The sequence below is a fragment of the Babylonia areolata genome, chromosome 19, assembly GCF_041734735.1.
Source record: "Babylonia areolata isolate BAREFJ2019XMU chromosome 19, ASM4173473v1, whole genome shotgun sequence".
NCBI classification, from domain to species: Eukaryota; Metazoa; Mollusca; class Gastropoda; order Neogastropoda; family Buccinidae; genus Babylonia; species Babylonia areolata.
In genome coordinates, this window is record NC_134894.1 from 33,998,932 (window position 1) to 34,012,550 (window position 13,619).

Here is a 13,619-nt window from a genome sequence, read left to right on the forward strand (position 1 = left end):
TTACTATAACTTTATGATTGTAAATTCTTAAATGGCAGTTCCAGTACTGAAAACAGCAGAAGACATTACCGTGCACATCATTCTCAAATCATGTCACTGACGGAAAATGTTTCAGGGATTATTTGAGTAGTATACATGAAACAATATTCTGCCAGCAGTCTCATGATCTGGAACTCACTGTGACAACATTTGTGAAGGTGCCAATAGCCAGCTCTTTTATGGTCTTGCTCATGAAGCAGGGTTTGGGAAGGTCACGTAGCTGAAACAGAAAATTTTATATTTTCACTTAATTGTTGCCTCTTACACAGCAATGTGCACACACTTCAGGCAAGAGATATAATATACAGGTCATACAGAGGTATGCAAAACTCCGCTGTTAACAGAAGCACCTCTGGTTTCCAGTTATCCGAGAAGCTTTCCAGAACACATAAACCTAGAACATGCCTCTGACACTGACCGTTCCATCAATTTTTCACCAGTGGAACATTTTCAGTTGAGAAAACACTTCAAGCTTTTCCTTGAGAATCACATCATACTTCTCAGGTTAATAATTCAGTGTTGAGGATAAAACCATCTATGGATGAAAAGTTTGAACTAAACAACACAACCTACACAAGAACAATAGCAGAAATAATCACTTACCACACATATCAGAATGCAAGGAGCAGGACACTAAAGCAATAATAAACCCAGACATTTTTTTAATGTACACAGTCGAAAAAGTTTCGCATGTGAAAAAGTTGCATAAAACACCATACAAATACATAAGAATGTCAAAAGACCTATGATTACAACTGTTGTATTATATACTGGGATTGTCATATATTTTGTCACGCATCACATATTGCTGTTCCATACTCAATTATAGAGAGTGTGATGCCGCTGGTGATGGACATGAAGGTATGTACAGAGATCGTCAACTCCAGAATGGCTGATGGCTACGGTGTAGGACACTGGTTCTGGGCCTGCATTTGCTTTCTTTGATCATGAATTTGGATGAATAGGTTTTCATCTGTACCCACAGAGATGGTACACATGTGCAGGAAAGTGTGTGGCTGATGGCTACGGTGTAGGACACTGGTTCTGGGCCTGCATTTGCTTTCTTTGATCATGAATTTGGATGAATAGGTTTTCATCTGTACCCACAGAGATGGTACACATGTGCAGGAAAGTGTGAAAAAAAAGAAGAGGAAATGGGAAGACAAATGTACTGGAAGGTGTGGTCTTTTTCAGTCTTTTTACTTTTTTATAGTGTGTGTGTGAGTATGTGCTGTTTTCTTCCGAATACATAATATCATGGTTATTGTATGTCTGTATATTTACTACGATGACAAACCTGAATAAAAAGTATTTATCTAATAAAAAAAAATAATAAAAATAAAATAAAATAAAGGAAGGCCATAAAAATATATATAAAATCTAAAAGGTTTTAAATAGGTCACAGCCCCAAGCATCCTCACAGGGGCGTGACTGGAACTCATCTATAACTGTACAACACACAGCACTGTACAAACACACACTGTTTCAATGTTAAAAATATATGACACACACAGAGAAAAAAAACCCCAACACAAATAACGGCACCAGCTTGGAAGAACTAGAGCTGACATCCTCCTTCAAAAACTAAAACACCTTTGACACATCCATCCAAAGGACCCCTACCAACCGAACTCACATAAATATGAAGGAAGCGAAGCAGCCGTTTGTGAGTGAGGATGTAGATGGCGTTGCCCGTGACGCTGTCCACCACAGGCAGACGATGGACTCTGTTGTCCACCAGGGCTTTCACCGCTTCATACAGACTGGCGTCCGGGTCGATGGACACAAAGGGTTTCTGCCCAGACTTCAGCACCTCTGCAACACCACCACCACCACCAGTGGACACAGTGCGTAATCACTCACCAAATGCTTCAATTCTACAGGCTTATCCTTCCTTCAAGGTCATCTTCAATGGTAACCAGTTCAGTTTCACACATCAGCTTTACAGAATTATTAAAAGTCAGTGTCATTGTTTATCAACAAATGACTTTGCCTGAAATCACACCACAGGGATTTCAGCAATGTCTATCAAGAGAATAAAAAAATAAATAAAAGAAAAAAGGATGTCTTAGCTAATGATACACATCTTCCAGCCAATCTATGCTCTGCTCAGTTTTATTGTACAGCTTGCCACCCCCAACACCTGTTTGAATCAGAGATTTCAAAAGCTTTGGAATGGGGTTTTTCGTTGTTTTTTTCATATATTTTCCCCTGTCCTTGGGCTACAACTCTCAGGTTCACTTGTCCCTGCAAGTTTGTTTTTATGTGCATGGCTGTTTTTAACACTGCCAATCAGGCAGCTACCCTGAGGGGTGTCATGCTGGGTATGTTCTTGTTTCCATTACCCACTGAACACAGACATGGAAATTAATACCTTGAACATGAATATCTCATCTTAAACATGTGCATATACATGAATGGAGTTCAGGCTCTGGCTGATCAGCAAGAATGTTGACCTGCAAGATGGGAAAAAAAATATCCACCTTCAACCCATCAGAGGGAGTTGGGATTGGAACCCAGGACCCTTGCACTAATGCATTAAATCAGTCCAGTGCTGTAACCACAAAACTGACAGGGTTCCTGTTCAGAGCCTGACCACTCCTTGAGCAAGTGTGTGCTGATGTCATGTGCCTTACTGTCACACTCCAGGCAGTCCCTTTCCTACCAGCCCCCCCTCCTTTCTCTCCAGTCTTTCTGAAGGGAATGAACAAATGCAGCTGTGGGTCTGTGCATATATGTGTGTACGTAAGAGCACAAGCGCGCGCGCGCACACACACACACACGAAAGCCTCTGTATTGTGCAAGCAAACAGAACATTGAATTTAACATTCATGAACCAGTGGACTCTCCCATTATTCAGTCAGCCAGCATCAGCATAGAACCATACAGACCTCCATCTGACTCTCTCTCTCTCTGTGTCTCCCTCCTCCTCCTTCTTCCTTCCTTCATCCTTACTCTCTATCTCCTCCATAAATGTATTATTTGTACATGTCTTTGTACCATTCATATATGCTGTTGATGTATTGAATTATGTAATGTTCATGCTTACTTTTTGTTGTTGTTGTTGTTGTTGGAAGGGTGGGTGGATGAGGGAGCAGGGGATTTTTTTCCCTTCTTTTTTGTGTATGAAGAATTTGCCTTTGTGCATGCATTTATCTTACTTTTTTTTCCCCAGAGGGCCGGATGTAAAAAAGCAATTGTACTTATTCCCTTACCCTCGTTAAATAAAATTTCGTTCTCTCTCTCTCTCACATACACCATCCTGAACCCAATAACACCACAATTATTTCCCTGATGTATTCCACAATGCTTTTCCCTACTCTTGTTCTTGCCCCCCCCCCCCCCCCGGCTAAGTACTTGGCTTTTGGAGTCAACCTTTGAAAGACAAAAAGAAAAAGAAAAAAAAAAAGAAGAGTGGAGAGTACATCCACCTGTGCATTTTTCCTTGTTCTAACCTTGTAGACTGGGATTCAGTATGTGTAATGGGGAAGCTTTTTGCCACTCAAAGCAAAGTACAATGGGCACAACAGCTGAGTGGTTAGAGCACTGCGCCTCAAATGTCAATTCAAAGTCAGAGATGGTACAGACCTGCTAGTGTTTCAATTTCTTTTGTGTGTGTAGATATGCAGATCAAACAAGCATGTTAAAAACCCAATAATCCAAGTCTGTGTTATGCACACATAAACACATGCTTACATAAATACTGAACATGACCATCATCACTGACATCAGCACCATTACCTCTCCATGTTGCTATCTTGTGGTCTTCCAGTTCATCCATCCTGGCCTGAAACAGACATAGCAGCACTGATGACCAACCAAGGGAAAAGAAAACAAACCAAACAAAAAAATAAACACTGTTTATGAAATCCATTACCACCAAAAGCTACCAACCAATAGGCCTGCAACATGAAACAGCCCTTTCATTCTATAAAGTTCAGTTTTAGTTTGAAGGTGGCATCAAAGCCTGCTAACAGATTCATATGCACTTCATCACATCTGCTTTAAACAATGTTTTTTGGTGTGTTTTTTTAATTTCAAAAGGGGGATCTGATGTCTAACCTATGTATAGACCCAACGCACTGATCAGGCCTCGAGAGCCTGCAAAGAGAATTAAAAGAAAAAAAACACACAAAAAACTACCTATCTCTCTCTCTCTATCTGTCTGTCTATATATGCAATGAGAGAGAGGGGGGTGTATGTGTGAGAGAGTGAGAGAGTGCGCACACATGCCTGCATGTATGTGAAAACGCTGAACAAATTGAAATACATCTAATCCTTACACCCACACACACACACACACACACACAAAAACACACAAAAAACCCACACACACACACACACACACACACCAATAAAAAAACTTTTTAAAAAAACACACACACACACAAAACAGATGCATTCATTCATCAAGAGATCTGCACTGAATCAGACAGACAGGTGCAATTATCAACACCAACAGTAACCGGAAAATGCTTTTGCCCATGAACAGGTGGGAAGGCCGACATGAGCAACGCAACCAGATACCCCACATAATAGTCTTCTCCCACCAGCACATGATGGTCTAATACCTTGTTTATCAATGCTCGTTATTTAATCATGGACTCTGTGTGCACAAAGGCAGAAAATGGGGGAAGCAGACATGTTGTGGGTGATGAAGAGAGATCTACAGACAGACAGAGACAGAGACAGAGGGGGAGAGAGGGGAGAGAGAGAGAGAGACAGAGACAGAGACAGAGAGAGGGAGAGAATGAATGAATGAATACATTTTATTTTCTGAGGGTAATAGAATAAACAAGACAATGCTTTTTTCATCTGGCCCTCAAAAGGGAAATGAAATAAAAAGGAGGAAATCACTAAAGATAGCACGCACATTATCGGTCATGGTTACATGAATAGTAATTTGACATTAGCTAGAGGAGAATGAGAGGGAGAGAATTCTAGGGCAGAGACAAAGCAATGAAGAGGGAAAGAGAGCAAGAGAGAGAGTGAGAGACAGGGGAGGGGAGAGAGTGAGAGAGAGAGAGAGAGAGAGAGAGAGAGAGAGAGAGAGAGTGTGTGTGTGTGTGTGTGTGTGTGTGTGTGTGTGTGTGTGTGTGTGTGTGTGTGTGTGTGTGTGCAAGACATGAAATATAATCATCATCATTATATGTCAAGATAATGTTCAAACAATAAAATTTGAGTCTGAATAAGCATGCACATGAACCAGTAACAAAAATAATGCCATTTTCAAAAAAAAAAAAAAGTAATAAGAAATAAAAAGTTTAAGCGAGAGATGGAGAGAGACAGAGGCAGACAAAGAGACTGGCACAGACAGATGATGTCAATAATGATAAATAATGCATGTATAAAAAAAATAGATGTGTTTGTACATATAAACATATGCGAAAACATATGGCAATCAATATGTTAAGTCTTCAGAAGAATAGATGAGAGTAAGTGAGTGAGTGAGTGTGTGTCTTTGTGTGTGTGTGTGTGTGTGTGTGTGTGAGAGAGAGAGAGAGAGAGAGAGAGAGTGGGGGGGGGTGAGGAGGGGGGGGGAGCATGGAAGGAGAGAAAGAAAGTGAGGAAAAGGAAAAGGAGGAAGAGGGACAACTGAGAGAAAGGAGAGGGAATGAGGGACAGAGAGAGAAAAAAAAAAAGAAGTACGCTAGATAAACAATAGATATTAGACAGGAAGGTGGATGGAATGAATGGTTAGACATGTATGTGAATAAACAAATGAAAGAATAAGAATCAAATCTTGTCTTTGCTGTAAAGGGTGTTAGAAATCAGGAACAACCTCTCTCTCTCTCATTTTGATTGACATAGCCCAATTTGCCACAGCATTTTGAGAAACAAATTCTAGGTGACCAGTATGGATATACTGATTTCTTGAACGGAATCAGCAGTATAAAAAGACCAGACATTTCCGAGTACATGCGTTTCCAAAGGAAAGGAAAGTAATACTGACATTTCCAAATACATGGGTTTCCAAAGTAAAGTAATACTGACATTTCTGAATATATATTTTTCCAGAGCAAAATGATACGAACATTTCTGAATGTATTTGTTTCCAGTGCAAACTAAAGTTTTATGGCGTTTCTGAATGCACCTGTTTTTCTAGCAAATTAAGTAATACTAGCATTTCTGAATGTGTTTCCAGAGAAAAGTAATACTGGTATTCCTGAATGTATGTCTTTTCCAGAGAAAAGTAAAGAACTACTGATATTTCTGAATGTATGCTTCCAAAACAAAATTAATTGGAAACAAAAGTTATGCAAAGGTGAAATTTCTGGATATATGTGTTTCAAGAGCAAAGCAAAGTAATATTGACATTTTCAAATAATGTGTTTCCAGAGCAAAGAAAAGCAATACTGACATTTCTGAATGCATGTGTTTCCAAAGCAAATTAATACCAATATTTCTGAATGTATGTTTCTGGAGCAAAGTAACAATAACAGTTCTGAATGTATGTGGCTCCAGAATAAATACTGACAGTTCTGAATGTGTATGGTCGTAGAACTGTAACTGACTCTGCGTGTATTAAAGTTCAGGAAGTCTCTGTGTGTTTTGCTGTGTGCATGTGGACATGTTTGTGTGCATGTGCACTCACATGCATCCATGTTTGTCTGTCCGTGTGCATATGCATGCACACATTGCATGCACGTTTTAGGAATGTGTGTCATGGCACATGCAAATACTTGTAGCAGACCATGGTACCTGTGCTGTTCTGTAAACTGTGCTTGCATACATACATACACACATACACACACCCACAAGACAGGACGTCAAGTGCATGCATGCATGTGCAAGTGTGCAGGTGTGCTGATGACTGATGTGTTCACCAATGCACACAAGCAGGTACATGAGTCAAGACAGCAGCGCATTTTGCATGTTGATAGCCATACATACAGTTCTGTAATACTGGAATGCATATCATGTTTCCTGGTTAAGCATGGCATCAGTCGCTAGTACCCGAGATTTTTTACACACAATTACAAACTTATCCAACTGGTTAACTCTGTGTTGTGCAAAGTGTGTCTATAACTGTTCACGACGTATTAGATAACAAGCAAGCCGCACATATTCACACACTCTTAAACTTGCATGCATACAAACACACCCACACCCACAAGAACACAATGATAAATCCACTACACATAAAAAAAGACAAAATCAAGAAGTCCCACCAGCACAGTACAGAATCAAACAATAGGTGCAACAGTGAAGAGTGTCTGATAACCATAGGCTGGTATCTGACAGATAAAGGATCAATCATATTTTGTGTCTATATCTCAAGTGTGTGTGCGGCTCTCCCTGAATCTGCCCTGTGTGTGTGTGTGTGTGTGTGTGTGTGTGTGTGTGGGTGTGTGCATGCGTGCGTGTGTGTGTGTGTTCCTGATTCTGTGTCTCTCTCTCACAGATAGAAAAACAACAACAGAACCTTGTGGTATCACTAACAGATACAGATAATGACAAAACAAAGAGCAGTGGATGAAGGAATGATGAATTAGTGGTTTTTCTTTCCTTTTTTTTTTTTTTTGGTTTTGTTTTGTTCGGTCAAACATTGATCCAAACATATCTTGCAGAAGAAAAAACAAATAAGGAAAAACAAACAAAACAAAACAAAACTCGTGATTTTCATCACTCCAAAGAAATAGGAAAGAAAAATTTTCTCTCTCTCCCCACCCCCTCTCCACACACACACACAGAGACAGACAGAGACAAATAGACAGATATGGAAAGAGAGAGAGAGGCAGAGAGATGGGCAGAGAGATGGGGGAGAGAGAGAGAGAGAGGGAGAGACAGAGACACAGAGAGAGAAAGGGGGAGGAGGAGGGAGAGAAATAAATAAATACAAAGATGAAGGACAGACAGACAAACACACTGACCAAAAGAGCGAAAGGTATACAGGTATACTTAAGAAAAAAAACATTTTTAAGTCCCCCCCCACCCCACCCCCCTTGTTGTAGATGAAAATGACTATGACCAGGTAGTTAATTATTTGCGACAGAAAAAAAAACAACAAAAAAAACCCAACAACAACAACAATGCTGACCAAAGTTTGAAAAATACACAAGTCCATAACAAGCAGGGGTCGAAAGTACAGCATATGAATCAGAGGATGGGAAACAGAGGGGTAGGAATGCACATAGATTGTGTGCCAGGAATCAGACCTGCCAACCCCTAGACTTGAGAGTAGCATTTTCACCATTTGAGCGTATGTAGCAATCCAGAGTCTGACAGAAGCATCACCAACGAAAAGTTGCAGGGAAAAAAAATAAAATAAAATAAAACTCCTATTGGCTCAGGGTGGTCATGAGCCACAGAATATATCAATTCTCAATGGCTGAAACTACACTACAATCACAAGCGTGCAGTTTCCAGCCTTCTTCTTCCCCTTATGTGTAAGCTCAGTTCACAAAGGGTATCAATTAATTTATCAAACAAAACATGTTTAAAAAAAAACAAAAAAACAAAAAAAACCACAACTGCTTGATTATTGACGACATCTGCAGAGCATTTTTACCATGAGCATAGCAGTGTAGCATTCTGATGCTCAGTGAACCGCGTGCTATACTCATACCATAGTAGTTGGCAGGTCTGAGGAATATCCATGTGTGTGGCCACACGTGGGTGTGGGTGTGGGGGTGTATGTGGCAAGCAAAAAGCACAGGAGCATTTTAATCTCAAAACTTAACCACTTCAGGACCACTGCTGTCTCCGGAAGATGCTTTCTAGAGCAGAAGAGAAGAAAACGAAAGAAAAAAACAAAACAAAAATACAAAACAAAACAAAAAAACAGTGAGCAAGGACAGAAAATTAAAAAAAAAAAAAAAAAAAAAAAGGATTAAATTCTATTCTTCTGATTTATTGCTAAATGACTGTACAGGCACAGACATTTTGTACAGTCAAAATATACACAGTGGATACTAATACAAATAATATTATCACTACTGATAATAATGACGTAAATAAATAAATAAATAAACAATGGACAACAATAATAACAATAACAATAATAAATAAACATGGTCCTAGACATTTTCACAACAAAATGATTATGTTGGGCTCATTTCTAGGTCGTGAGATCAAGAACACTGGCCTCACAAACTCTGACACACACCTATATATATGTTAGTCACCCATGAACCTATCTGAGACACGCTGGCACCCTAGTAGTTCCAGAAGACGGAGAGGCTAATCAAAGCTGTAAACACAGTGCCAGCATCCGGAAAAGGGCAGGGTGTGTGGTTGGTAGCCTTGGGGCATAGGTGTCATTAGGAACAGGATGACTGAATGTGTGGAGGAGGCAGACATAAGCTGATGTTAACTTATAAAAAGATAAATTAAAAAAACAAAAGAAAACCGATACAAATGTGATCATCAGCTTATCAGCTTCTCTCAACCCTATCAATGACACAAATAGGAAATGAATGCGTGCACACGCACACACACACACACATTTACGCACACGTGCACACACACACAAACCATTAAATAATTCCTTTCACTTACATTTGGCTCCTTATAGTACTGCTTGAGGATGTTAATAAAGTCTGTGATTGTGAGCATTCCTGAAACAAAAGTTGTACAAGTTAGCATATTTAATTCTTGTTCTCCAGTTGATATAAACCTCAGTCTGATTAACCATCCTGTCAGGCTTTTTGTCATGACATCTTTCACAGAGATCTAAATTGTCAGGTTATTGGTCAAGATATCTTTCAAAGGGAAAATAGAAATTGCCAGGCTTTTCATCATGACATCCTTCACAGAGAAAATAAAATTTAACAGAATTTTTCTAATGACATCTTTCAGAGAGAAAATCCAAGACTGGCAGGCTTTTCATTAACAATGTTTCAGGCAGAATATAAAATGGACAGGCTATTTCCTTTGTCATCTTTCCCTGAGAAAATAAAAACTGCCAACTGGAACTTTTAGCATTAAAGAACACAAACTAACAGGTAGAGACAATGACTGTATACACTATCTCATGTAGCAATATAATAACAGCAAGGTTCTTTACGAGAGTTAAGGAAAATGGCTGTCTCTGGGATTATATAAATTGGGAAAATTGTTAAACAAACTTCTGGTAAAAAAATGGAAATATACACATGCATAGGTGCACACAAATAAAAAAAACCAAAAAAACCCACATGGAATTCAAAATCAAATGGCAAACTATGCAAAATTATCCCATCCAAGCCATGGATCCAACTTCTTGGTCCAAGCCTCTAACTCAAAATCAAATACCATTCTTAAAAACCAGAATATCATCTAATAATTTGAAAAGTTTATCAACTCCTCATCTCTTCAAAACAAACAGTATAAAAAGAAAATAGTCAAAACAAAAAACAAAATGTGATGAAATATATTGAAAAAGCATTCATAATAACAATAATAATAGACATTATATCCATCACACACACACACACACACACACATGCACACACACACACACACTGAAACTCTTAGAACCTTCAAAATGTAAAATGAAGACAGTTGAGGAACATGGTTTTAGTTCCAATGCCCCCCAAATCTGGAACTCCAGCCATCCAGTCTACATAACACTTCAACTCTGAACAGATTCAAAATCAATCTCAAGACGATCTATTTTGCCAAATATTTCTTTCGCTAAGCTAACTTACAGGCTGTGTCTGTGTGTTTGCTTAAATGGTTGTTTATGGTATGAGGTTTCAGTACATGAATTATACGTAGTGTGTGAAAACAGAGCACCAAGTTACATTTATTCAATATCATGCCCTTGCAAAAAAGTCATTAATCATGTATATATATGATATATCACTCACCAACATAGTTCTGTTTGACTGAGTCCCACAGGGGTGCAGCACGAACACCGTTGTACACTAAGGCAAAAAAGGCTTTCTTTACCTGAAACAACAAACATCAATCCAATCCAACACCCCAGTAATCATCAATTGTGGACAGAACCATGTACATCAGATTTGAAGCCACAAACACTGCCTGTAAGTTAACCACTGACACATTTAGTTTCATACCTAGCGGAGTCTAAATGCATGGATGAAAATGATGAAGTGAGGGAAACTGGTGGATTAGATGAAATGGTTTGCACAATTCAGTTTGAACTGCTGAAATGTTATGTCTGATTATGAAGAGGACACATTTCATTCAGACTTACAAAGCGCTTAAAGGAACAGGTTGCTGAATTGAATGGAACAAGGTCTCAGGATGAATCTGTTTTATTATTCTTTTCCGTGACATCATTGTTATACCAACCCCCTTTACTACTGAAGATTGGTGAAATGAGATCAGTGTGGATGGAATCTTAAGTGCAGAAACTATTTCTTTTATACAATTTTAAGTGGTACAACTGATTTTGCAGAACCAAAAGTTATACAATGTCCTGAGGATGGAAGTTCAAATAAAGTTTTTGTCCCCCCCCCCCTCCCTCTCTGTTTTTTTCAAAGCTTTCTATGCTTTTTTTTTTTTTTTTAGAGAGAGAGAGTTAGGGGTTGCTTAGGACAAGACAGTCAGACTTACATTGAGTTGTGTGTCGAAGATGACAAGTTTGGCACTGGTGGGAATGAGGTCGTAGCACTTGTGCGCTCGCATGAATTTACTATATATCTGGTCTTCGTTCTCGTCTGAAACATATACAGCATGCACATATTTTATTCAGTACTAAAAGCACAGCTTTTGTGTTAAGTTGCTGGATAAAATAAAATGCATTTTATTACTGAATCTAATGTGCAAAGGAAAAGCATTCACACCCATGCATAACTCTCAATCAAAACAATCAAAGACACAACTTACAGATTCATATAGGAGAAAACATAGGCTTGGAAGAGGAGAGGCTATTTCAAGGCAAGTTTTCAGGATATACTTGAAAGAACTGGCGCAGAGATTTTACAAAGTGAACAAGGGAACTCACTCCAGAGACAGAGAAAGAGCAGCAACTGACAGCTGAGTGTTTGAATTTGGGAGCACAAAAACAGAGGTCTAAAGGCAATTGTAGAGACTGCTTCTACAGTAAATAATACAACATGACATTTGCAAAACATTTGCAAAACATTTGTCTGTAAAGCTGATGCTTCTGTTTGGTTCCAAAAGGTCACCACTAAGCCATAATTTGCTGACATCTGAAAACTGTATTTGAACATGCTTTCTCATTATAATACTGGTAATGTGACATATCAGTATCAGACACAGACTGACAGACACACAGAGAGAGAAAGAGAGAGAGGGGGGGAAACAGAAAGACACTTTGACGCTTTAATGTCATTGAGAGACAGTGAGCGTTAGACACAAACTGAGAGAGAGAGAGAGATGAATGCATACATGCAAGTGCATGCACACAAACACACACACACACAATAATCAGTAATGTGCTTCCAAGGCCACATGTATGAATAAGTCTGACAAAGTATGCCATATTCATTTGCAAACTGACTGTTTAAATGCTCATGTGTTGCATACTTAATTGTAAATGTAACCTTAGAGCTAGCTCCATGTTGTTGCCAATATGCAGACTCTTGAACACCTGCATGAACACAACTAATCATTAATGAGCATAGCATATATAGCTGACATATATATATCCAGTCCTCATGCCAGAATGAACAAACCAAATCCATATACTTATGTATTATACATACATTGTTTTTAATAACTATGTTGCTGCCTCGAACAAAAAATATAGGTTACATTATATGGCCATATCTATCTTCTATCAAAACATGTATTTATGGCCCAGACATTGTGAAAAAAAAAGTATCAGCATACAAGTTCAATCTGATATATCCCTTGCAAACTTTCTTTATCCCCACCAAACAAATGTATGTCAGCAAAGATAGCTGTATATGACTGAGGCAAATCAATCCACCATGTCATCAGATCTTCTGCGTGCATGCGTGTGTACGTGCTGCTCATGCATGTGTATTGTCTCTGTTTTCCTTTCATTATATCTCTGTTTCGCTCTCTTTCCATTTCATTGTCTCTCTGTCACAACCCCCCACCCCCCTTTCCCTCCAAACAGACACTGAACAAATGTCAAAAGGTAAGCCACAGGTGTCAATTCTAGTTTTTACATTTATTGCCCGCCACACGTTAGACAGCACAAAGGAAAAAAAGTTTGTGTGTGATGTGGTCTTCACAAATCTGGTGCAGTCTGTACTTTGAAGGATGACAGAATGTATGTGAAAACAAAAAGAGAGAAACAGAAAGGGAGGGAGAGAGGGAGAGAGACAGAGACAGAGAGAGACAGAGAGACAGAGAGAAAGAGAGATTGTGTGTGTGAGTGATTGAGTGTGTGTGTGTGTGTGTGTGTGTGTGTGTGTGTGTGTGTGTGAGAGAGAGAGAGAGAGAGAGAGAGAAAGAGAGAGAGGGAGGCGCGCGCGAGAGAGAGAGAAACACACAGACTCGGAGAGAGAGAAGAGGAGGGAGAGAGAGAGAGAAAGAGAGAGAGAGTGAGAGAGAATGACACAACAGCTGGATTGGGAAGACTAGAGTAAGGGAAAATACATGAACAGTGTTAACAATATCTTTATCAAGAAGATGATCATGAGATGTTACATGAAAAAAAAGGACAAAGAAGAAGAGGAAGAGCAACAACAACA

The 13,619-nt window shown here is 39.1% G+C and overlaps 1 protein-coding gene across 2 annotated transcripts in view; it reads right to left on the minus strand.

Moving 5' to 3' along the window:
• LOC143293651 (5'-AMP-activated protein kinase subunit gamma-1-like) overlaps positions 1–13,619 on the minus strand; it is an 87,921-nt gene that overhangs the window by 10,789 nt on the left and 63,513 nt on the right. For both annotated transcript variants that reach the window (XM_076604778.1, XM_076604777.1), the window contains 6 exons: positions 11,545–11,648; positions 10,833–10,914; positions 9,541–9,599; positions 3,781–3,826; positions 1,676–1,854; positions 179–259 (listed from right to left, as the gene is read on the minus strand). In XM_076604778.1, the coding sequence (XP_076460893.1) occupies positions 179–259; positions 1,676–1,854; positions 3,781–3,826; positions 9,541–9,599; positions 10,833–10,914; positions 11,545–11,648 (551 nt within the window). The remainder of the gene's footprint in view (positions 1–178; positions 260–1,675; positions 1,855–3,780; positions 3,827–9,540; positions 9,600–10,832; positions 10,915–11,544; positions 11,649–13,619) is intronic.